At 44.3% G+C, this 22,555-nt stretch overlaps 1 protein-coding gene across 10 annotated transcripts in view; it reads right to left on the reverse strand.

The window, feature by feature from the left end:
* Positions 1-22,555, reverse strand: part of LNX1 (ligand of numb-protein X 1) — a 136,149-nt gene that overhangs the window by 12,953 nt on the left and 100,641 nt on the right. For 6 of the 10 annotated variants that reach the window (XM_084972048.1, XM_084972047.1, XM_021101224.2 and 3 more), the window contains 2 exons: positions 19,755-20,126; positions 3,927-4,061 (listed from right to left, as the gene is read on the reverse strand). In XM_084972048.1, coding sequence (XP_084828174.1) covers positions 3,927-4,061; positions 19,755-20,126 — 507 coding nt within the window. Of the gene's footprint in view, positions 1-3,926; positions 4,062-15,991; positions 16,197-17,092; positions 20,142-22,555 lie in introns of those variants that run through there. The other 4 variants (XM_021101216.2, XM_084972045.1, XM_021101225.2 and 1 more) reach the window with 2 other exon arrangements.

A 22,555-nucleotide genomic window follows, 5' to 3' on the forward strand; every position in this document is an offset into this window, starting at 1 on the left:
TGAAAAAATTCCAATAATTTAATTGCCTTTCTAGTAGAAAGTTTGGACATCGTTTATCATTATTTGGGTTTCTAATAGTAATGAGTACATGAAATTTTTAAACACTGCAATCACTCAAGCTCCTTCTGACTTCATCTATGAAATGGGTAAGAATGCCCACATTCTACAAACCTCTGGCTTAAAAAAAGTGCATTTAAATGGAAGATATGACTTTTATCTGTGAATAATTTGGTTAAAAATATGTTACCAAATTCAGAGTTCCCGTCATGGTGCAGTGGTTAACGAACCCGACTAGCATCCATGAGGATGTGGGTTTGATCCCTGGCCTTGGTCAGTGGGTTAAGGATCCAAGTTGCTGTGAGCTGTGGTGTAGGTTGCAGACGTGGCTTGGATGCTCTGGTGTAGGCTGGTGACTACAGCTCCGAAAGGACCCCAAGCTGGGAACCTTCATATGCCACAGGTGCAGCCCTAAAAAGACAAAAAGACAAAAATAATATGTTACCAAATTCATTTGAAAATAGCAAAATTACATAGCTTGTGAAATATTCCAGAAGTTACACTGGCTTCTCTCCTGCCACTCCCGTTAATAGGAATTACTGGTGAGGCTTTAATATTTTGTTATGAATAAATATTGCTTGAATAATTAATCAACCATATACTCCTTTAGGAAAAGGACAGAAATTATTTGTTTTCTACCTCAGTGTAACAAGCCAGGCAAACCAAGGCTCATCATTAAAAAAAAAAAATCTGATTGGAGTTCCCATTGTGGCTCAGCAGGTTAAGAACCCAATTAGTATCCATGAAGATATGTGTGGGTTCTATCCCTGGCCTCACTCAGTGGCTTGGGAATCTGTCATTGCCATGAGCTGTGGTGTAGGTCACAGATGTGGCTCAGATCCTATGTTGCTGTGACCGCAGTGTAGGCTGGCAGCTACAGCTCCCATTTGGCCCCTAGACTGGAAACTTCCATAAGCCACAGGTGCAGCCCTAAAAATAAAAAAAAATATGTATTATGGAATATCTGCTTCGGATTTTATTTTTTTTCTTTTTACAGCCACACCTATGGCATACAGAAGTTCCCAGCTAGGGGTTGAATCGGAGCTGCCGCTGCTGGCCTACACCACAGCCACAGCAACGCCAGATCTGAGCTGCAGCCATGACCTATGCCACAGTTTGTAGCAATGCTGGATCTCTAACCCAGTGAGCAAAGCCAGGGAAGGCACCTGTGTCCTTAGGGACACTACGTCGGGTTCTTAACCTGCTGAGCCACAACAGGAATTCCTGCTTTGGATTTTTAAAATAAAACATTTTAGACAGATGATAAAAGCATAAAGATGAGGACAATGGCCTACTGTGAACCTTGGAACCCAGCATCAGAAATATATGTTCTTGGAGTTCCCGTAGTGGCGCAGTGGTTAACAAATCCGACTAGGAACCATGAGGTTGCCAGTTCAATCCCTGGCCTTGCTCAGTGGGTCAGGGATCCAGCATTGCCGTGAGCTGTGGTGTAGGTCGCAGATGCGGCTCAGATCCTACATTGCTGTGGCTGTGGTGTTGGCCAGCGGCTACAGCTCCAATTGGACCCCTAGCCTGGGAACCTCCATATGCCACAGGAGCGGCCCTAGAAAAGGCAAAAAGACAAAAAAAAGAAAAAGAAAAAGAAACATATGTTCTTTGTGGAGCTGCGGTCCCTCTACAACCTTCATCTGGTCATGTTCCCTTTCCTCTCCACAGAGGTAACCACACTCCTATATTTGATGTATCATTCTTGACCTCTCCAACTGGCTTAAAAATGTCTCTGTCTCACAAATCTTGGTTTGCCCTCTTTAGTATTTCTTTGACTCATTTAAGCTCCTAGTTTCAAAAAGTCATGTTTCCTAAATAAAACAAAACTTTCATAGAAAACAAGAAAACAAAATAAGCAAATGTCTACATGTCTTAGTTGAATTTTAAATATGCCACTGCATGTATGTTTGTGAGGGCATTTCAGAAGGAAGCTAGAATTATAAATTAAAATGAAAATAATTACAATTTCCCAATAGGCCACTCTGTTATATATGTTTTCCCAGGAACTGGACGCAGGCCAGAAGGTTGCAGCAAAAATTCGATCAGCTCACCCTGGCTGTTTCCATGATTCATGATGGTTAGGTCATGATTATAAAACCACGGTGCTGATGGAAGCTGCATTCTTTGTGGTTTAATGAACCAGAATATAATATGGTGTAGTTAATTCAACTCTAATTAGATTAAAACTTTAATTAATGAAATAAGCTAATTTTCCATCAATAAATATCATTAGTTTAATTTAAACACTCTAATGGTATTTATTAGCAAAAAGACACCAGGGAGTCCTTATCCATAAAAGGTTTTACCAGGAGGTACTTGGTTTATCTAGATTGCTGATTGTAAATAAACCAGGAATTTATGGATTTATGGGGCATGGCTGGCTGGAGAAAGGAGAGGGGGTGTAGCCTTGCAGCTGTGTAGTTAACAGCATATAAAACAGAGATAGTTCAAAATAAAAATACTTAGTACTATTTCTGCTTACTTTGCTGGAAAACTCAAACTCGTGAGTTATTCCAAATAAACATAGCCTGATGGGGAATGTAGGCATTCCTTAATCTGTGTTACAGGAAGAATGGGCTGTCTCTAAGAGTTTGGTTACAAGGAATTTAATGACACCAGGTCCTAGTAGAAATGACAGCTAGAAACTCACTGCCATTATAATAGGATGCCAAGCCCAGGATGTAGGACTCTGAATTTAGACTAAGCAAAGCTTGTGTTGCTTAGATACCATCTAAATGGAAAAATCATAGTATTGCCTCTAATAAAAGCCATAGACAGAAGTACATATTGAGCTGAGTCACCTCATTTAAAGACAGGCTACAGACACGGAAACAACCTAAATGTCCATCGACAGAGGCATGGATAAAGAAGATGTGGTACATATACACAATGGAATATTACTCAGCCATTAAAAGGAAAGAAATAACGACATTTGCAGCAACATGAATGGACCTAGAAATTATCATGCTAAGTGAAGTTAGTCAGACAGTGAGACACCAACATCATATGCTATCACTTACAAGTGGAATCATAAAAAAGGACACAATGAACTTTGCAGGACAGATATTGACTCACAGACTGAAAAACTTATGGTTTCCAAAGGAGACAGGTCGGGGGGGCGGGGGGAATGGGCTGGGGGTTTGGGATGGAAATGCTATAAAATTGGGTTGTGATGATTGTTGTACACCTATAAATGGGATAAAATTCATTGAGTAATTTTAAAAAAAGATGGGCTACATGTTGCTGGTCTGAAGGAGGCATTTCACCTAGAGATGCATTCAGCTTCATCATCTTTGGTGTTTTAAGATTTTTCTGGAATTTAATGCCATAAGGACATGTGCTCCCCGGTTTGTCCCAATCGCCACCACTCCCTAATGTTACATGAACTTCATGTGTTTTTATTATCTTCCTGGGTCCCTCTTGTAAAAATAACACACTGAAATAGCTGGAGAAGCATTACTATAATTTTCAAGCAGACTGGGAACTTCAAAAGCCAGAAAGCAAGCAAGCCCCTTGTTTCATTTCCAAATGAATGGAAACAGTCCTTAAACAAAATGACTGTTTGGAAAAACACGACATCCATTTGGCTTAGACTAGAAACGAGGTCCCCGTATGAGGTCTGGTTTCAAGATCAGGTTTCAAAACTCTCCCGCACCTTCCTCTCTCCTGTTAGGATAGGAGACACCTGTTATCTCACCAGGTCTCAAAGATGGGATTTGGGGCTTTTCGTTTCACAAGACAAGTCAAAGGGTGTTTAGGTGATGAAGTCCAGAGATGACACTTAGAAAGGTTCAAGTGTACAGCCTTCCCACAAAACGGCTCCCTACAGGAGCGATGGAAACATGCTGGCTGGGCCTCACCTTGGGAGTGTTGCTCCTGTCCCCCGGCCCTGGGGACTGGCTGCCGTTGCTGCTCCAGCTCGCCTCCTGAAAGATGTCAGGACCCTGCTGCTGAGCCTGGCGGGACACGACGAGATGAACGCGCCTTTCACTGGCCTGAGTGACAAGACACAGGCGTTAGCCTCTCTGCGCTTCCACCCCAATCATCCAAAACCAGGGACTTACCATGATGTGAGTTTGGTTCTACCCTTTTTATGGGGAAAGAAAAAATGATTTCTAGAATTTTTTTCATGGGTGAGCCCACTGTAAAAACATGTTTTTAGCCAGGCTGGTGGCACGTGGAAGCTCCTAGGCCAAGGATCAAATCCATACCATAGCAGCGACCACAGCGCTGCACTGACAATGCTGGATCCTTAACCCACTGCACCACAAGAGACTCCGCCACTCAGTAATCTGGCAAGAACTTGAGTTATTTCCTTTATCCTTGAATCAGGTAATGAACATCGCTTCAAGGGGAACACTAGGGGAGGTTTGAGTTGGTCAACACTCAAGGCGCTGCTGGACATTGTTAACTGGGATTAAATGAATGGCTCTATTGCACGCGAGCCATGTCTAAAGACTTTCCAGCTAGAACAGAGTGTACCGTGTCGAGTAGCAGCCCAGTCCAAATCCCAGACCAAAGGTCAACAATGGGAACAAGAAATGGACTTGGTGGCAGCAGCACCACCACTGCAGGAACAGGAATCCTGTTCCTGTTCAAACGTTCAGGCATTGGAAAGGACGAGCACTTTGGAAATCTGAGGATGACGGCAGGTTACAATGCAGCCTGATTAAAGGTCTTTGCCTTGATCCTTTTTTCCTTTTTTCATGTGACAATCACTAACTCTTTTTTCTTCTCTCTTTTTAGGACCACATATGGAAGTTCCCAGGCCAGGGGTTGAATTGGAACTGCAGCTGCCAGTCTATACCACAGCCACAGCAACGCGGGATCTGAGCCGTGTCTGCGACCTACACCACAGCTCATGGCAACACTGGATTCTTAACCCACTGAGTGAGGTCAGGGATTGAACCTGCATCCTCGTGGATACTAGTTGGGTTCTTAACCACTAAGCCACGACAGGTACTCCAACAATCACTAATTCTGATGACGAGTGCTCTTTGTGATGCACCCTAACACGTGGACAGAGCACTTCAAATAGCAAATGCATTTTTATTAGGAAGGGTCATTTTCACACTGTAACTTTACCAATTGCTTTTCTGCCGCACATGAGTTGTGCTTGTGTCTGAGAGTGTGGGTCATTATTTCAGAACGGCTGACTCCTGAGATTCCAGATCTGCGGTCCAGATCATCTAGACCTTGGACTTTTGAAACATATACAACAAGACCCTGCAATGGCCCAGGCTGAAGTGGCCCGCTGACTTCCCTGTCACCTTAATACAAGCTGACTGTGGCTGAGACATGGCTAGATTTGATTAGATGTCAGGAAAAACTAGACATGGGGCAAGGAATAAGGTCTAAGTGGTCTCTTCCACTGCCTGTCCTCTGACCACTCAGCACCACAGCACAAAGGGACAGCAGCCTCCCTGCCCTCCTCCCGCAGGGGCCTGGTGATCAGACGGTGGACAAGTCAGGTCATCAGAGGGGGCCACGGATGGTTCCGCTGAGCTCAGACAATGGAGTGGTGATATTCACTTCCTGCCTCTTTGCAGCTTCCTTCCCACCTAACTTACTCCCAACACCTAGGAACTGGGACCTTGTTTTAAAACCTTAAGCAGTGAGAACCCCATCAATGATATCAGATCCGCTCAGCTATTCAACTCCAACCTTCATGACTTTCCATGCTCAGGCTAATAAACAGCTCTCCTCAGGGCTCTCCTACTTAGCGGTCTTTGGCTGAGTGGTTGTGAATTAGATGAACGCTAAAAAACAGCCGCTAAGGTGAAGGATCTAGTGTAACTACCGCGGTGGATGGTGCGCCAGGAGAGTCGATCCATTTCGCGTACGTGTAGAAAACCCTACAAAGAAAGCTCAAGTCCTTCACTCGCTCTCCTTCCCTAAAGCCTGGTCATCACGTCTGCTACCTAGTCATCACTGATCATCCTCTGTCCATCTGCCTCTCCTAGATTCTCCAGTGGTTCCCATCCTACATAAAGCCTGTGTCAGAACAAGATAAGACTAACAAGCCCAGGAAACAATGAAGTCAGCTGACATGAAGAGCAAAGCGAGTAGCCAACAAAACTCAATTCTTGGAAGAGGATTTTGTAATAATGCTTTCTTTCTACTGTAAGCCTCATGTATCCAAATGAGGTTATCTCTGGGAACTTTCTGAAGCAAAAAATGACTAAAAGATAAGAAGTGGCAAGCATTCAAGCCAAAACGTCAATTGCTGAGCCCAACTGGGCTCCTTATCTTCAGGGAAACTCCGACGTTTCAAAGGATCTCACTGGCAGGTGTGTGTCCAGATCTGTGTGCCATACCACGTTCATCTTGGACCAGCTGCAGCCACAGGCCTAAGCACCTCATAAGAACTACGAACATCTGAGACTTACATATTGAATCAACTTGCTAGGCAAAACCCCAAATGCCAAAGAGGAGCCTGTCAAAGTTATTGAATTCACATTTTCTAGCACGAATTTCTCACTGGATTTTCAAATGCCGACTTTGGCAGGAATAACACTCCCAATAAATAATCCTGGTATCAATTTACTTGGAAAGAAATTCCCTGCAAGGCTGGATCCCTGGCTCTTACCAGTCACCTTATAAACTGCTCTCAGGGAGACTCTTTATTTGATGCTTTTCCTCTCCTAGTGTTTGAAGTGGAAGGTGGAAAATAAGCTAATGTGCTTATTCTGGCTCGAACTCTCAGGACCAGCTGGGTTCAGTGTTGAGAAACAGCCCTTAGCACCGGATAGCCTTTCTTTCCACCGGTGTGAATCTGGTGTGAATGTGGAGTGAGGGTGAGCAGGGGGCTGGGGGTGGGGCTGTCACAGAAAGACTGAATGAAGGAGAAAACGGCAGACTTTTTTAGTCCATACCCACATGATCTGTACCAGGAAGTTGGGGCAGCAGATCTGTTATTTAAATAACACTCAAAGAAGAAGGTAACACAGCCTCTCTCTTGCATCTCTTGGGATGTTATGAATTGGGCCAAGGGATGGTTGAACAATTGTGACTCAAGCAGCAAACCGGGCTAGAGGTTGATCATTTTTACTTGCCGTTTCCTTTCCTCTCTTCTCTTTTCTCCCTTAAACATCATAATTTTTTTTCCTTTTTCTTTTTTGCTTTTTAGGCCATACTTGTGGCATATGGACGTTCTCAGGCTAGAAGTCAATCAGAGCCGCAGCTGCCAGCCTAAGGAACAGTCAGAGCACCTCAGGATCCAAGGAGCATCCGTGACCTACACCATAGCTCGCAGTAATGCCAGATCCTTAACCTGCTGAGTGAGGCCAGGGATCAAACCCACATCCCTCCTGGATGCTAGCTGAGTTCGTAACCTGCTGAACCACAATGGGAACTCCCCTACATCCTAAATTTTGATCTGAGCAAATTCTGGACATGGTGGTCACAAGTTGCATAGCCTGATTGCTGTATCGTATGCTTTCTCGTCCAAGAACCCAAGCGTTACCTCTTCCCCCTCCTTTCTTGGGTTAAGGGGAAGGGATTCTGATGGCCTCTATGTTCTCCCCTGTGGATCTTCGCTTACTGGAAGGCTTCTCCACAAACATTCTATCCCCGTGGCTGACAGGTGCCTGCTCCGGACCAGCCACTTCACTAAGAGCCTTAGGGACATGGTTCTGCCCGCATGAAGCTTGTCCATCAGGGACAGTCAGAAGCAGGTGCCAGAAAATAGATATGGGTAACACACAGAAGACTCTCCTGAGGTGGGACCAATTACTTCTAGCTGAAAAAATAGGAAAAACCTAATATTCAGAGAAAATCAGAAGGTTAAAACTGAGTAGCATGGAAAAGCTTGTTTTTGTTTTGTTTTGTTTTTGTCTTTTGAGCGCTGCAGTCAGATTTGTTTCCGCTGAGCCACAATGGGAACTCCTGATTTTCTTTTGTTTAATGACTTTTTCTCTACTCTTTTGAGATGTGACTCAAAACTGCAAATAATGTTTATATGATGGGAGTAAGCAGAGGCCTCAGAAGGGAACTATAGTCTGGCAGCCTCATTTTGAGTTAGCCCGTTTTAAAATACACAAAATCTGTAAATTGCTTTGGGTAGTACTGCCATTTTAACAACACAGTGGACTACTACTCAGCCATAAAAAGAACAAAACAATGCCAGTTGCAGCAACATGGATGTAACTAGAGATTATCATACTAAATGAAGTAAGTCAGAAAGAGAAAGATAAATACCATATGATGTCACTTATATGTGGAATATAAACTATGGCACAAATGAACCTATTTACAAAACAGAAACAGACTCACAAAGAGAGCAGACTTGTGGTTGCCAAGGGTTGGGGAGAGGGAATGGGATGGACGAGGAAATCAGGGTTAGCAGATGCAAACTTTTACATTCAGAAGGGAGAAACAACAATCTCCTGGGATAGATCATGATGGAAAATAATATAAAAAAGAATGCATATGTGTGTGTGTGAATCACTTTGCTGTACAGCGGAAATTGGCACATTGTAAGTCAATTATAATAAATTGGACTGCAATAAAAAACTAATACAATCCCATCTCTTATGCCTGGAAGGAGGAGTCCGCAAGTACCCTGCTGTGATGTCTCATGGAGCCAGCATCTTCCAGCGTGTTCAGCTTGGAGACGGCTCTTTTCTCTATAAAAATCCATTGTAGTTGATAAGAACTGCTTGTATTGTCAGGATACAACATGGACTAGAAACTTCCCAGAGCAGAGAGATGGAAATCAAAGATGCCAAGGGGCCAGAAGAGGCATTTTACACAGCTGTGCCTTGGAGCAGAGGGGGTTTTTGTATTAACTAAGCATTGCAGGGGTCCACACAGTGGCTGGTTGGCCAGTGATAACTAGGGTAGAGAAAGCGTGGCTAAGTACCTATACTTCGAGGTATGACCTTGTCAAAGGCTGCACCTATTCATTTGCAAAGGAAAACTGGAGTTGAACCAAATACATTCTAGCATTTACTGCTTTTAGCGTGTATACTTAAATAAAACATTTGGTAAAACTGTAATTCATGTGACTTCAGTGAGTCATTGCATTGCTCATATGAGCTTCATAAAGTTTCAAGTTAAGAGTTACCACACTGTGCCCCCTGAATGCTGCTTCTACACAAACACCTAAAACAAATGACTCCAACCTGACGGCTGGAGCTGCCCAGAGCAGGCAGACTATGCACACACCCCATTTATGACACAGTATAGCCCCATTTGACTGAGGGGCCCCTCTCATTACAGAGATAAGAACTGTAGTTGGATTTATAATAATATAAGCTGTTTATAGAATTTGTCTCTACTAAGCAAAAAAAAAAAAAAAAAAAAAAAAAGGAGTTCCTGTTGTGATGCAGTGAAAACGAATCTGACTAGGAACCATGAGGTTGCAGGTTCAATCCCTGGCCTCGCTCAGTGGGTTAAGGATCTGGCATTGCTGTGAGCTATGGTGTAGGCCGGCAGCTGTAGCTCTGATTCGACTCCTAGCCTGGGACCCTCCATATGTTGAGGGTGAGGGCCTTAAAAAAAAAGAATTTGTCTCTAATTAGCACTCTACCCATTTATCATTTATATAAGAGGTCTTTATGTCTTTTCTTTTTTTTATAATGATTTTTATTTTTTCTACCATAGCTGGTTTACAGTGCTCTGTCATTCTGTCATTTTACTACTGTACAGCAAAGTGACCCAATCACACATATATTCACATTCTTTTTCTCACATTATCCTCCATCATACTCGATCATAAGTGACTATACAGTAGGATCTCATCGCTTATCCATTCCAAGTGCAATAGTTTGCATCTATTAACCCCAGATTCCCAGTCCATCCCACTCCCTCCCCCTTGGCAACCACCTTTTTTTCCTCCCGCCCCCCTCTGTTTAGGGCCACACCCTTGACATATGGAAGCTCTCAGGCTAGGGATTCAAATCAGAGCTGCAGGCTGCCGGCGTACACCACAGCCACAGCAACACGGGATTCAAGTCATATCTGCAAACTACGTTTGCCAGATCCTTAACCCACTGAGTGAGGCAAGGGGTTGAACCTGAGTCCTCAGGGATAATAAGTGAGGTTCTTAACCTGCTGAGCCACATGGGACTCCTTGACAATTTCTTTTAAAAACTCATCCTGCATCTAAATTCCCTGCTGTTTTCTTTCCCAAGGATCCCAGAGTGAGGCAGTCTAGTTCTTACTATGGGGATGGTTCTTCCCGCACTTTGGGGGTTGCCCAAAGTGCTTCCCTTCCAGCTGTGGCTCAAGGGTCATTTTCAGTTTGCCCACCTCGTGCTCACCAAGTCTGGGAACTGGAGTATAGCTAGGAAGTCACAGATAAGGAAGAGAGGCTGGCTACCATCTACTCCCTCATTGCCTCTTAGCCCATGTTTCAATCCCCTCCCCCCAAATCCTTGCCATATTGTCACCCAGCTCATGCTTCAGTGCCCCCAGTGACAGTGAACTCGCTGTGTCCCAAGGCAGGGCAGGCCATTTCTCAACAGCACTAATTAGCCAGTCTGTCCTTAAGCTGAGTTTCAATTTGCCTTTCTCTCACTGTGCCCCTTGGTTCTAACCATGCCCTCTCAGGCAACCCCAAATCAATTTCCACGTGACAACCCTACTTAAAAATAACTCTCATTGTCCTCCTTAGCTTGTCTCCTTTCCAGGTCAAATATTCCTAGTTTCTTCAATATTTAATGGGTTCACGTCACCTCAAAAACTTGAATTCTGGATTTGCTCTAATAAAGTTGAGTAAGCCATGCATATGAGAATTGAACCTGGAAGACAAATCCTGGTCTAACCAACAGAGAAGTTTGGATGTTCCAACTGTACCCATGACCTCACAATGGAGTTCCCGTTTTGCCATTTCACATGGGCAGAGGATCTGTCTCTGCTACAGAGCCAAGAACTCCATGGATGTCTGTCTTCACGACGGATGATTAATTGAAGATGACAGGGAGGGTCCCAAGACACCACTGTGGAAACACATCACAGCAGTGCCACCCAGCTCCGAGATCACGTGTGCCACAGACCCCCATGTGACAATACAGACAATGGGAGGCATCAGAGCCAGGTTACAGGCTGATATGAGAGAAAAAGAACAGAGTCAGCAGGCATTCCTGTCGTCATGGCAACACACTTGTACAGAGAGGCACAGAATCAAAGCCCCTGCCTAAAACTCCTCCCAGTGAGCAAGAGAAATTCCGAGAACCAGAAATAGCTCTCACTGAGCAATAAACTGGGAGCTGCTCTTCCCTAGAAAAGGAGCTTGGTGAAAGAAACCTGGTGTGTGTCGATTTGATCACCACTGAAACTTCAGTACTTGCATACATATGCCTGGCACAATAGAAAAGAATCATGAATATCTTCTGCTGGAGAGGCAGCAGCTACTTTAGTGAGCTAAGGGCAACCAGAGTCTGGCCAAGGAAAAAGCAAATTAAGGCGGCTTTGAGGAGAAACGGTGAATAGGGCGCTAGAATCGAAACATGTAGGTAAGATTAGAGACTGCAATTTGATCCTTTTTTCCTCTAGACAATAGCTCCATGTACATCTTTAGGTTCCCAGAAGCAGATCTTTTAAGTGCTAAGAAATGAACAATGATAGTCTGACTTATGCAGGGTTATACAGACAACAGGGACCAAGGTCAAAATAAGAACTCTAAATTCTTAGCGTTCCCGTTGTGGCTCAGTGGTAATGAACCCAGCTAGCATCCATGAAAACGTGGGTTCCATCCCTAGCCTCACTCATTGGGTTAAGGATCTGGTGTTGCGGTGAGTTGGGATGTAGGTTGCAGACACGGCTTGGATCCCGAGTGGCTGTGGCTCTGATGTAGGCTGGCAGCTACAGTTCCAATTGGACCCCTAGCCTGGGAACCTCCATATGCTGCGGGTGCGGCCCGAAAAAGAAAAAACAAACAAACAAAAGAATTTAGTTCTTAAGTCAGCAGAATAACCTAAGTCCTCAAATACCATTTTTTCATGGTACCTGAAAGTTACTTGGATTGATTCTGTTCCATGATAAAAAAACAAAACAAAACAAGACAAAATCATATGGGGGGGGGGAATGCACGTGGGATATACAAGTTGAAAAAGGGTAGTGAAGTTTCAAGATCCCTGATATTTGCAGTGTAGCTGCTAATGAGACTGACTCATAAAACTCCCAAGTTGACAAAACTGAAGTTTTGCAAGTCATACTTTAATCCTGAAAGCATGGAATTTGGAGCCCTATAGGAAAGTCATTTGGACTCTAAGGATTCAGCTCAAGAAGAATGGCTTAAAGTCTATGTATTGTTTGGTCTTAACATGCCTTAAATTTACTACAATACCACATTAGGAAAATTTGCTTAAATAAGGATTTGACTTTATATTCGTGGTGCTGATGTAAGAAAACCGCATCGAACTGTCAGGTCTTATTTCATTGGCAATTCTTACTGGCTCCAGGGGATGAGAGTCCTACCCCAGATCTCCTGAGCTGGAATTAGGTATTTAGAACAAATGTAGGTAACGTAACTAGTCCATCATTTAATTTTTGGCTCTGTCTAAAGGTCTATCGCATTCTTTTTAGAAGTCCGAAGAACCTAGCTGTCAGTTGTTCTTTGGTGAAATAACTTCTCATTTAAAGATTAACTCGTGTGAGAGGAAAAAAAAATTACCCTGGCCGATATTAAAGAAAACCCATTTTATCACGACCTCTGCAAAAGGCTTTGAATTATTTCAACTTCTGCATCAAGTCTGGGAAGCTGGCTACCAAAAAAAAAAAAAAAAAAAAAAAAAAGCACGAGAGATGCTCAATTTTGAAATCCATCACTACGTTCATTTATTAACTGTATATAGTTGAACTCCTAAATATGAATTCAAAGATCCCAGAATTGCAGGTAGAAAAGATTATCTCAAAATAGGCATGAGTCTCAGCAGAAATCATTCTCATACTGAACACTGGGTAGCTACATGCTGAACCTAAGGGTTTGGGATATTGAGATGTCTTTTTCCCTCCAAGCTCTCAAATTTTTCGCCCAGTATTTCTTTTCTCTTTTTTGCTGTGTGTGGGTGGGTGGGTGGGTGGGTACAGCATGGCACATGGAGTTCCAAGGCCAAGGATCAGATCTGAGCCACAGCTGCAACCCATGCTACAGCTGCAGCAATGCCGAACCAAGCCAGGGATTGAACCTGCGTCCTAGCACCCCAGAGACGCCTTCGATCCCCTTGTGCCACAGCGGAAACTCCTGGCCCATATTTCTATGTCCTATTATTTTAGGTATGACACCAGCAAAGTCCAACACAGCTGTCTCTTTCACACAGAGATTCTAGTTATGGTGATCAAAAAACTTAAATCGATGATTGAGAAAAATAAAGTTGTACTAAGTTGCTAAATAAGGCAACTGCCCCATATTTGAGATGTCTGTCTCTTCTTAGGGTTCCTCTCTGAGGACAACTCTCCAATTGTCTAACTCAGAGGTCTGGCCACTTAGGGCTGCTGCTGAGTAAGCCAAGGTTAGGGCTCCACTTATGTAAAGTTGGTCAAATTTAAAACGGTTGTGGCTTCTCTATAATAACTTTTCCCTGAAGTAATGTAGCAAAAGGCAGAATGCGTGGTACTGTGGGAGAAAACAGGACCGAAAGGGCACGTTGTCTGGGAATTTCTTCGTAAGGCAAATATGATTCATGGAGTGGACACCAAGGCCAGAGCCGGCAAGGACTGGTTGGAAATTTGAGTCTCAACCTTTGAGAGGTATTTCGTTTAATCCCCCCAGCCTGGTGTGTGTTACAAGTATCTCATAAATAAAATCCACGCTTGAAATTGCCTCACTGAGGTTCCGCAGCCTTCCACTTTTTCCATTTCTTTCCCAATCAGCTTTGCCCAAGCTCCCCCCACCACCCCGCCACCTCCAGGCCTCCTCCTCCTCCCCTGCCTATAAAGCCTATTGGCTTTGTTGGGTAAGCAGAAGAATCTTCCAGGAAATCCCGCTGTTAGGCAAGATTTTATTTCCTAAATTAACTTTCTCAGGGAAAACATTTTTTCCTCTTCTGTTCCTAATCTATAAACTTAGAATGCTGTGTGTAATCAAAACCCACATGTAATCAAAATTTTTCCAAATGACATTGAGTAAGGGAGTTTTTCTTTTGCCTGTGTTGAAGGATGGTTGGCGGATTGTCTCTAGAAAGTGAGCTGCTCTGACTGACCTGCAGAGGGAGCTGACGAGTGTACTGTGGGAGAAAAAAAGCAATGGTCTCCTAAAAGTCTGGTTTTTAGAGAGAAAAGTCATGCTTAGAGTACTGTTCCTTCCTGAAGAAAAAAAGATTCTTCATTTTCCATGGGTTAATGTTTTCATAAACATCATCTCTTTCTTAGTCCATTGGCACACACAGACGAGCCCACTTGCTCAATGCTCATGTGACTGTACCTGGGAGAGATGGGGCTGGATACCAAGCTCTACAAGGCCAGGGCTGTGTCACTCTTGTTCACTAGTGTACTTCATACCTCCTGGCACATAGAAGGACCAATACCTGGACAACTCAAGGGGACAACAAAGTAGAGGTTCTATCTTGGGGACTAATAACGGAAAAGTAGATTTGGTGCTAATTTTTGGTAAATGGCTTGACACTGAGGGGAATGGATGAAGAAGAGGTGGTACATATATACAATGGAATATTACTCAGCCGTAAAAAGAAGGAAATAATGCCATTTGCAGCAACATAAATGGACTTAGAAATTATCATACTAAGTGAAGTTAGACAGACAAAGATAAACATCAGAAGATATCACTTATATGTGGAATAAAAAAAAAGATACAAATGAACCTACTTTCAGAACAGAAACATTCTCACAAACTTTGAAAATCTTATGGTCACCAAAGGGGCCAGGTGGGGGAGGGGAGGGATGGACTGGGATTGGTATATGCTCACTGAGGTGTGTGGGATGATTGGCCAAAGGGGACCTGGTGTATAACACAGAACACTCTACCCAATATTCTGTGATCATCTATGTGGCAAAAGAATCTGAAAGAGAATGGATGTGTGTACATGTATAACTGAATGATCTCATTGCACAGCAGAAATGATCACATTATAAATCTACATGTATAACTGAATCACTTTTTTATGCCTTAAGAATTCATTTTTTATTTTTTTATAATGATTTTTATTTTTTCCATTATAGCTGGTTTACAGTGTTCTGTCAATTTTCTACTGCACAGCAAGGTGATCCAGTTACACATACATATACACATTATCATGCTCCATCATAAATCACCATAGTTCCCAAATTACTTTTTTTGGACAGCAGAAATTATTACTGCATTGTAAATCAACTGTACTTCAATAAAACTTTAAAAATGAAAAAAAAAGAGATTAAAAAATTCCTGAGATGGAATTAATGTGTGAATTATATGTTACACATAATTATATATTACAATCTATAAATATATATTTTGTAGTCTATAAACCAGTATATATTATATATAACCACATTTTAAATAATTTGACTCCATTCAAATATTTATTATTTGTGTATTATTGCTAGGTATTTCACTCACTGCTTGAGATGCAATATTCTACTATACTATCTTATGTTAGTTAGACTGGCAGATAATAATAACTTGTTGGTAGAAGAAAAATAAAGATTAGAAGATATGGAGTTGCTGGTGGAAGATACTACTTTAAGTGGGATTGTCAGTGAAGGTGTCTCTGAGAAGGTGGCATTTGAGAGGAGACCTGAGTAAAGTGTGGCAGTGATGCAGACATTCGGAAGAGTCTTCCCATCAGAGGGACAGCGAGAACATCAGCCTTGAGTTGAGAAAATTCTTAAAATGTTTGAGCAGTAGCAAGAAGGTAGTGGGACTGAGCCTGGTTAAGCGAGGGAGAGAATATCAGAAATTCTCCCCTTTGCTTAAGACATGAGGTTGGAAGGAGAACCAAAGACCAGATTAGCATTGCTTGGCAGGCCCTGTAAGGACTTGGGATTTTTTTTTTTTTTGGTTTTTTGAGGGCCACACCCACGGCATATGGAAATTCCTAGGCTAGGAGTCCAATCCGAGCTGTAGCCACTGGCCTATGTCACAGCCACAGCCACTGTGGATCCGAGCCGCATCTGCAACCTACACTGCAGCTCACGGCAATGCTGGATCCTTACCCTCCTTACCCACGGAGCAAGGCCAGGGATGGAACCTGTGTCCTCGTGGATCCTAGTCAAGTTCATTACCACTGAGACAAGTCGGGAACTCCCAGGACTTGGAATTGTAACCTGAGTGTCTTGGGAAGACTTGGAGGGCTGAGAGCAAGAAGGTGAGATGGTGGGACTGACATTGCTGTGTGGCGAGCAGAGTGGGGATCGAGTGTGGAAGCAGGGAGTCCAGTTAAGAGGCTCTTGCTGTGGCCCAGACCAAAGCTGATGGAAGTCAGGGAGGGGATGTGGAAGCGAGTTGAAGACTCTTTTTGGTCCAAGTAATGGTGCCATTTCCAGAGATGGGGAAAGACTGAGGGAAGAGCAGATCTGCCAAGGGATGGAGTGGGGAGAAGCCAAGGGTTCACTTTTGGACATTAAATCTGAGATGCCTTTTAGACATCTGCATGGGGATACCAAGTGAGCAGTTGGATATATAAGTGTGGCAATCAGAGAAGCTGGGCCCGCGCATGTGAACTTGGAAATAGATGGCATAAACTCCAGAAAGGAAATGCCTCTTCTAACTCTGGTTCTGTTCTTCACCTGCTCCACAAGGCATGACCTCAGGCCTCATAAGGCAGATGGATGTTCATCAGGTTGAGAATCACCTTGGAACTGAGATACCATCAAAAGCCTCAGCTCAGGGGCCAAAGCACCATGTGTGCTTCCCATCCTGGCAGGTGGAAGCAGCAAGGTAAGTCCTTTTGCACCCTCTGTCTCAGGCTTCCCACATCTAAAATAACAGTACTTTCATTCGCTACTTGGTTCCCCTCAAAAAAAGACAGATAAGACACTACACACAGGAGTTTCCATTGCGGCGCAGCGGAAACGAATCCGACTAGGAACCATGAGGTTGCAGGTTCAATCCCTGGCCTTGCTCAGTGGGCTAAGGATCCAGCACTGCCGTGAGCTGTGGTGTAGGTCAAAGATGTGGCTCGGATCTGGCCTTGCTGTGCCTGTGGTGTTGGTCGGCAGCTATAACTCTGATTAGACCCCTAGCCTGAGAACCTCCATATGCCATGGGTGAGGCCCTAAAAAAACAAATAAAAAGCAAAAAATAAAAATAAAAAAAGATACTACACACGATGGTGAAAAGAGTTGCCAATACCTGGAAGAACATCATGACTGGGACCCAAGTGTAGAGAGATATTTTTGTACTTAGCTCATCAAGTCCTTGATGGCAGCCTCTGTCTTCTAACATCCTTCACTGAACTTGGTACAAAGTCCAGTCAACCACTGCTACTGACGCTTGGTCTATACTTGAAATATTAATACTTTCATCACTAAGTAGAAGCTGACATGATGTGCCGGATAAGTGCGAACGCATCTTAAGACAAGGCCTCTAACCTTACCCCTCTCCTATCAGCTCTCCACTGCCTCTAGAGAGATCTTTCTAGAAAATCATGTCACTTTCTTTCAAACACTTCCAATAATACCTCATGGCCTTGGGGATAAAGTCTGAGCTCCTTAGCCTGGCTTATAAAACTCCACATGATGTGGGCGTCTCCTACCACTCCTGCCTTATCTATTGCCACTTCTAAAGACAATGGTGCCATTTGCAGGAACATGGATGGACCTAGAGATTCTCTTACTAAGTGAAGTAAATTAGACAGAGAAAGACAAATACCATATAATATCACTTACAGGTGGCATCTAACATATGACACAAATGAACTTATCTATGAAACAGAAACAGACTCATAGTGAACAGACTCGTGCTGCTGTATGGCACTGGGAACTATGTCTGGTCACTTATGATGGAGCATGATGATCTGAGAAAAAAATATACAATGTATGTGTGACGGGATCACCTCGCTGTTCAGTAGAAAATTGACAGGAGTTCCTGTGGTGGAGCAGCGGAAACGAATCTGACTAGGAACCATGCAGTTGCGGGTTTGATTCCTGGCCTTGCTCAGTGGGTTAAGCATCCAGTGTTGCTGTGAGCTGTGGTATAGGTCGAAGACACGGCTCAGATCCTGTGGCTGTGGCTGTGGTGGCTCTGGTTAGACTCTTAGCTTGGGAACCTCCATATGCTGCAGGTGCAGTCCTAAAAAGACCAAAAAAAAAAAAAAGACCAAAAAAGAAAAATTGACATAAACTGTAAATCAGCTATAATGGAAAAAATAAAAAATCATTATGAAAAATAAAATAAAGTTAAAAAAAAAAAGAGAACACACTTATGGTTGCCAAGGGGGGTGGGGTGGGGAAAGATGGATTGGGAATTTGGGATCAGCAGATGCAAAATATTATATATATAGACTGGAAAACAACAAGGTCCTAGTATATAGCACAGGGAACTATATTCAACATCCTGAGATAAACCATAACAGAAAAGAGTATATGAATCACACATATATATAAATGAATGAATCACATTGCTATACTGCACAAATTAACACATTGTAAATCAACTATATTTCAATAATAAAATAAAATGTAGCCCAACTGGAATTTTGGGGAAATATTTTTCTGTGTTGTATCTCCTTAGAATGACCCTCTCCACATTATCCACCTAGAGAACTTCTGACCTCTCAACATCCCTGTTGAAGATTTTTCTCCTCTGTGAATGATTTTTAGACCCCCACCCAAGGAAAAAAAAAAATCTCTCCTTTGTCTGCACCAGCGCTATACTTAATTTCTCCATCACGCATCATCACGCCACACAGCAGTTATTTAGAAAAAGTCACCTCTTCTACTAGATGGTGGGCTCCTTTGGGAGAGCAGCCTAAGAGGTTATCACCCCTCTGTTCTCTGCACTTAACCCAGGGCTAGGCAAGCAGCAAAAACAGAATACATTTTGGCTAAATGAAGTGGATAAATGGAACAGAATATAAGAGTCCAGGACAAAGCCTGTCCCTCTAGGGATAAAACTGGCAGCTCAGTGAATGTTAGACAACCTCATGGTGACCCAGTCAGAGTCAACAAGATGCATGCTGGCACTTGGTAGCAATCACATCCATCAGGAGAGTGAATTAATTTGAACCAAGTTCAGGTTATTGTGAACTTGCCTGAGTAATAATCATTTGTAATGCCTCTTTTATGGCGGGCTTCTCTAGCTTCATATTTGAGTTCCCTTGGGCTTTCCAAGGGGTCTGGGCTTAGCCATGAAGATGAGGCTCAGGCTTGGCCAACCTTAGTCCACAAGATGCCTGGAGGGTGCCACCACACAGCTTCTTATGGGAGTTAGTACAACTAGATGCCTTGGATGTGTCCAGAATGTGTCTGAGTGACCCCTGGGTCTGCGACTACCATACTGGGTACAAGGATGACACAACCCGGCCAGCCTTGAGTGATCTTAACCTGGTGAGCTTGCAACACAGAGCCCAGTGTATTTACCTGCAGTCAGACTGGATGTCTGGCAACACCAATGTAATAATGGCCATGACCCTGAGAGACCCATTTGCTGGAGTAATGTTCTTACCTGACCCTTCACCCTTGACTCCTTGAAAGGGAGTCACCCTATGTCACATGGGGCAGTAACCAGGTAGATGGGGCAGGGTGATGAGCATTCCTGCTCATGCTGGCAGTTTCCCACCGGGACTTTGGAACCCCGAGGAACCCACCTGAATCAGATGCGCGGCGCTTTCCGGGCTGCCGTACCGAAGATCATGTCCATTGATGGCCAATACCCGATCGTTCTCCTCCAGCTGACCGTGGCGGTCCGCTACACCACCATCCAGCACGTTGAAAATGAACACCCCAGGCTCATCCACCCTGCGCACCAGTTTTATGCCAAGCTGCTCGTCGGGGCTGCTTTTGTTGAGGATCACATGGAAACTGTCATCCCGGGGCCCGTAGGTGTCCAGGGGCGGCGTGTCATTCCTGCTCCGGAACTTCTGCTCCCGCAGCACTGTCAGGCGCAGCACATGGCACGGCTGCCGCAGGAGGCGCAGGGCGTAGCTGTGACGCACGTTGCTGATGTCCATCCCATTGACCTGCCGGAAGGGGCCCTCAGAATCTGGAGTGACCGAGCCATCAGCACCACCCCCTGCAACCCTGCCTAAAAGGCCAGCCCACAGATCACCAGGGCCCTTCCTGAAGGACCGCTCTGCTGTCACCTTAACCTCTGTCCAAACGTCCAGATAACCCTCATCATCCCACAAGGTTCCTAACTCCGTTTTCCTTGGGTGTTACCTGCACACCTTTTCAAATCTCTCAGTAGACACCATCTTTCTTCAGCCCTGTCCCTACACAGGCCCTCACATTTATTTATACAGTCCTAACTCTCATTTCTGGTGCTGGCTAAACTGACGTTTTCATCTAGAGGGGGCAAGAAAAAGGAAAAAGTGGGAAAAGGCAAAAGAAGGAAAGAAAAAGTCCCATTGACCTCCAATAATTATATTAAACTTGCTGTTCAATTCCAACTGAGTTGACATTTTTTTTTTCCAAATATCTCCAAAGGACTTTTTCCTCCCTGGGTCACGCGTACTGGAACTTCGCCACCCCGCTACTCTGTGTGTGTGTGTGTGTGTGTGTGTGTGTGTGTGTGTGTGTGTGTGTATTGGAGGGTGGATGTGTGTGTACATGAATACATTTGTATTGGCAAGTGTGTGAATGTGTATGAAAGGTCGTAATCTGTGTGTGTGTGTATGTGTGTGTGTGCGTGCGTGCACGCCCATGGGGGGGATGTGTGTGTACATGTATTGGCAAACGTGCAATGAGTGTGAAAAGGTGTGACTGTGTGCATGTGCCTGTGTGAAGTCTCAAAGTACTCGCCTCCAAGGTCTTTTGCTCATGTTCTCGACAGAAGAAAACAGCTCTGCGCTATTTCAAACACTGATGTGAATGGAAACTTCTAGACTCTTTTACTGAAAGTCTGGATCACACTCTCTTAAGCTACTTAAATGTCCGTCAGCTTGGCCCTCTCAGTTGTCCTTCACTAAGGACCTGCAGGGCTGATGCTGCGAGAGGCTTTCGGGTTTGAATTACTCCAAGCAGGCTCAGCCTGAGGGCTTCAGCTCCCAGTGGTGGTTGAGGCTTGGGGAGAAAATTTCCCAGCAGCACTGCACTCTGTGCTTACGGGAGGAGGCCCTACAGAAGAGAAACAACCTTCTTGGATTTCTGTGGTTTGGTAAGATTTCTTGTCCTTGCGGCCAACTGAGCCTTGGAGGGGGATTTTCATGGGCCATCCTGCTGCTGCATCTCCAGGGCTGGAGGGAGGCTCCCGTGCGCACAGACAAAGCTCCCCCCCTTTGTCCAAGCACAGGTGAGCTCTCCTCCCCTTCCTCCTGTGTCTGGCTGGTTTCCCCCCTCACACCCAGACCACGAGAAAATCAGGGTCGCCTGCAAAACCGTCCTGGCTGCTCTTTTGCCGGCAAGCGCCAGTGGAAGGCCATAGGGATCACGATGTTTTCATTATGCGAGCCTCCCCCACAGCAGAGTTTCCATAGAACTGGGAGGAAGCCATGCAGAGTGTCGCTGCTTGAACGCTGACGGTCCCTTGTGGTGAATGGGCCCTGCCTCGAACTCCACCTCGGAGGCCGGCGGGACTATCAGTGTTTCTCCAACGACCGTTTGAAATTCTTTCTCCTCTTAGTCCAAAGAATAAGAATTGCTTTGCCAGAGGAACAGCTCATGCTGTGTCAGGATCAGACAGGAAATATATGACCAAGTGAGGGGGATTTCTTATCACTCTTGGCACACATTGGACTTCTGTCTGATAAACAGCTCTTCCTCTATCCTTTCTCTTCTTCTGAAAATTCCTCCTTCACATCCTCCCCTCCACCAAGTCTCAGGGAATAGTAAGGCGTTCTGTTCCCCCCTCCACCTGTCTCCTCTGGAAGGTCTGTGGGTTGGCAGGGATCGCTTGGGGTCTTGGGTTTTTTTGGTGTGTTTTTTTTTGTTTTGTTTTGTTTTCATAAAGAGACATCAAGTTATAGGAAATTTATTTTAGAAGGGTGTGTGAATGTGAGGGATTAGATAAAATGCAAAATGTTCCATTAATATGCCCTAAAAAAAATATTTTTTTTGTCTTTTTCGGGCTGTACCCATGGCACATGGAGTTGTAGCCGCCAGCTTATGCCACAGCCACAGCAACATCAGAGCCGAGCCATATCTGCAACCGACATCACAGCTCATGGCCACACCAGATCCTTGACCCACTGAGTGAGGCCAGGATTTGAACCCCCGTCCTCGTGGATCCTGGTCGGGTTTGTTTCCTCTGAGCCATGATGCGAACTCCCCTAAAAACAACTGAAGAAGATCTATGCTCCAGTTTTATATTGTTTTATGTTGTTGCTACTTAAAGTAGGAGGAAGTGGTGGGGGGAAGAGGAGGAGGAGGAGACGAAGGAAGAGATAAGGAGGGGGAGGAGAGATAAGGGAGGGGAGACAGGAGAAGGGAGATGGAGGAAGACAGACAAAAT

The sequence above is a fragment of the Sus scrofa genome, chromosome 8 (genome assembly GCF_054392235.1).
Source record: "Sus scrofa isolate SSC_HxYL_T2T_F1_AM1 chromosome 8, Sscrofa_HxYL_maternal_Yorkshire_Landrace_v2.0, whole genome shotgun sequence".
Taxonomy (NCBI): domain Eukaryota; kingdom Metazoa; phylum Chordata; class Mammalia; order Artiodactyla; family Suidae; genus Sus; species Sus scrofa.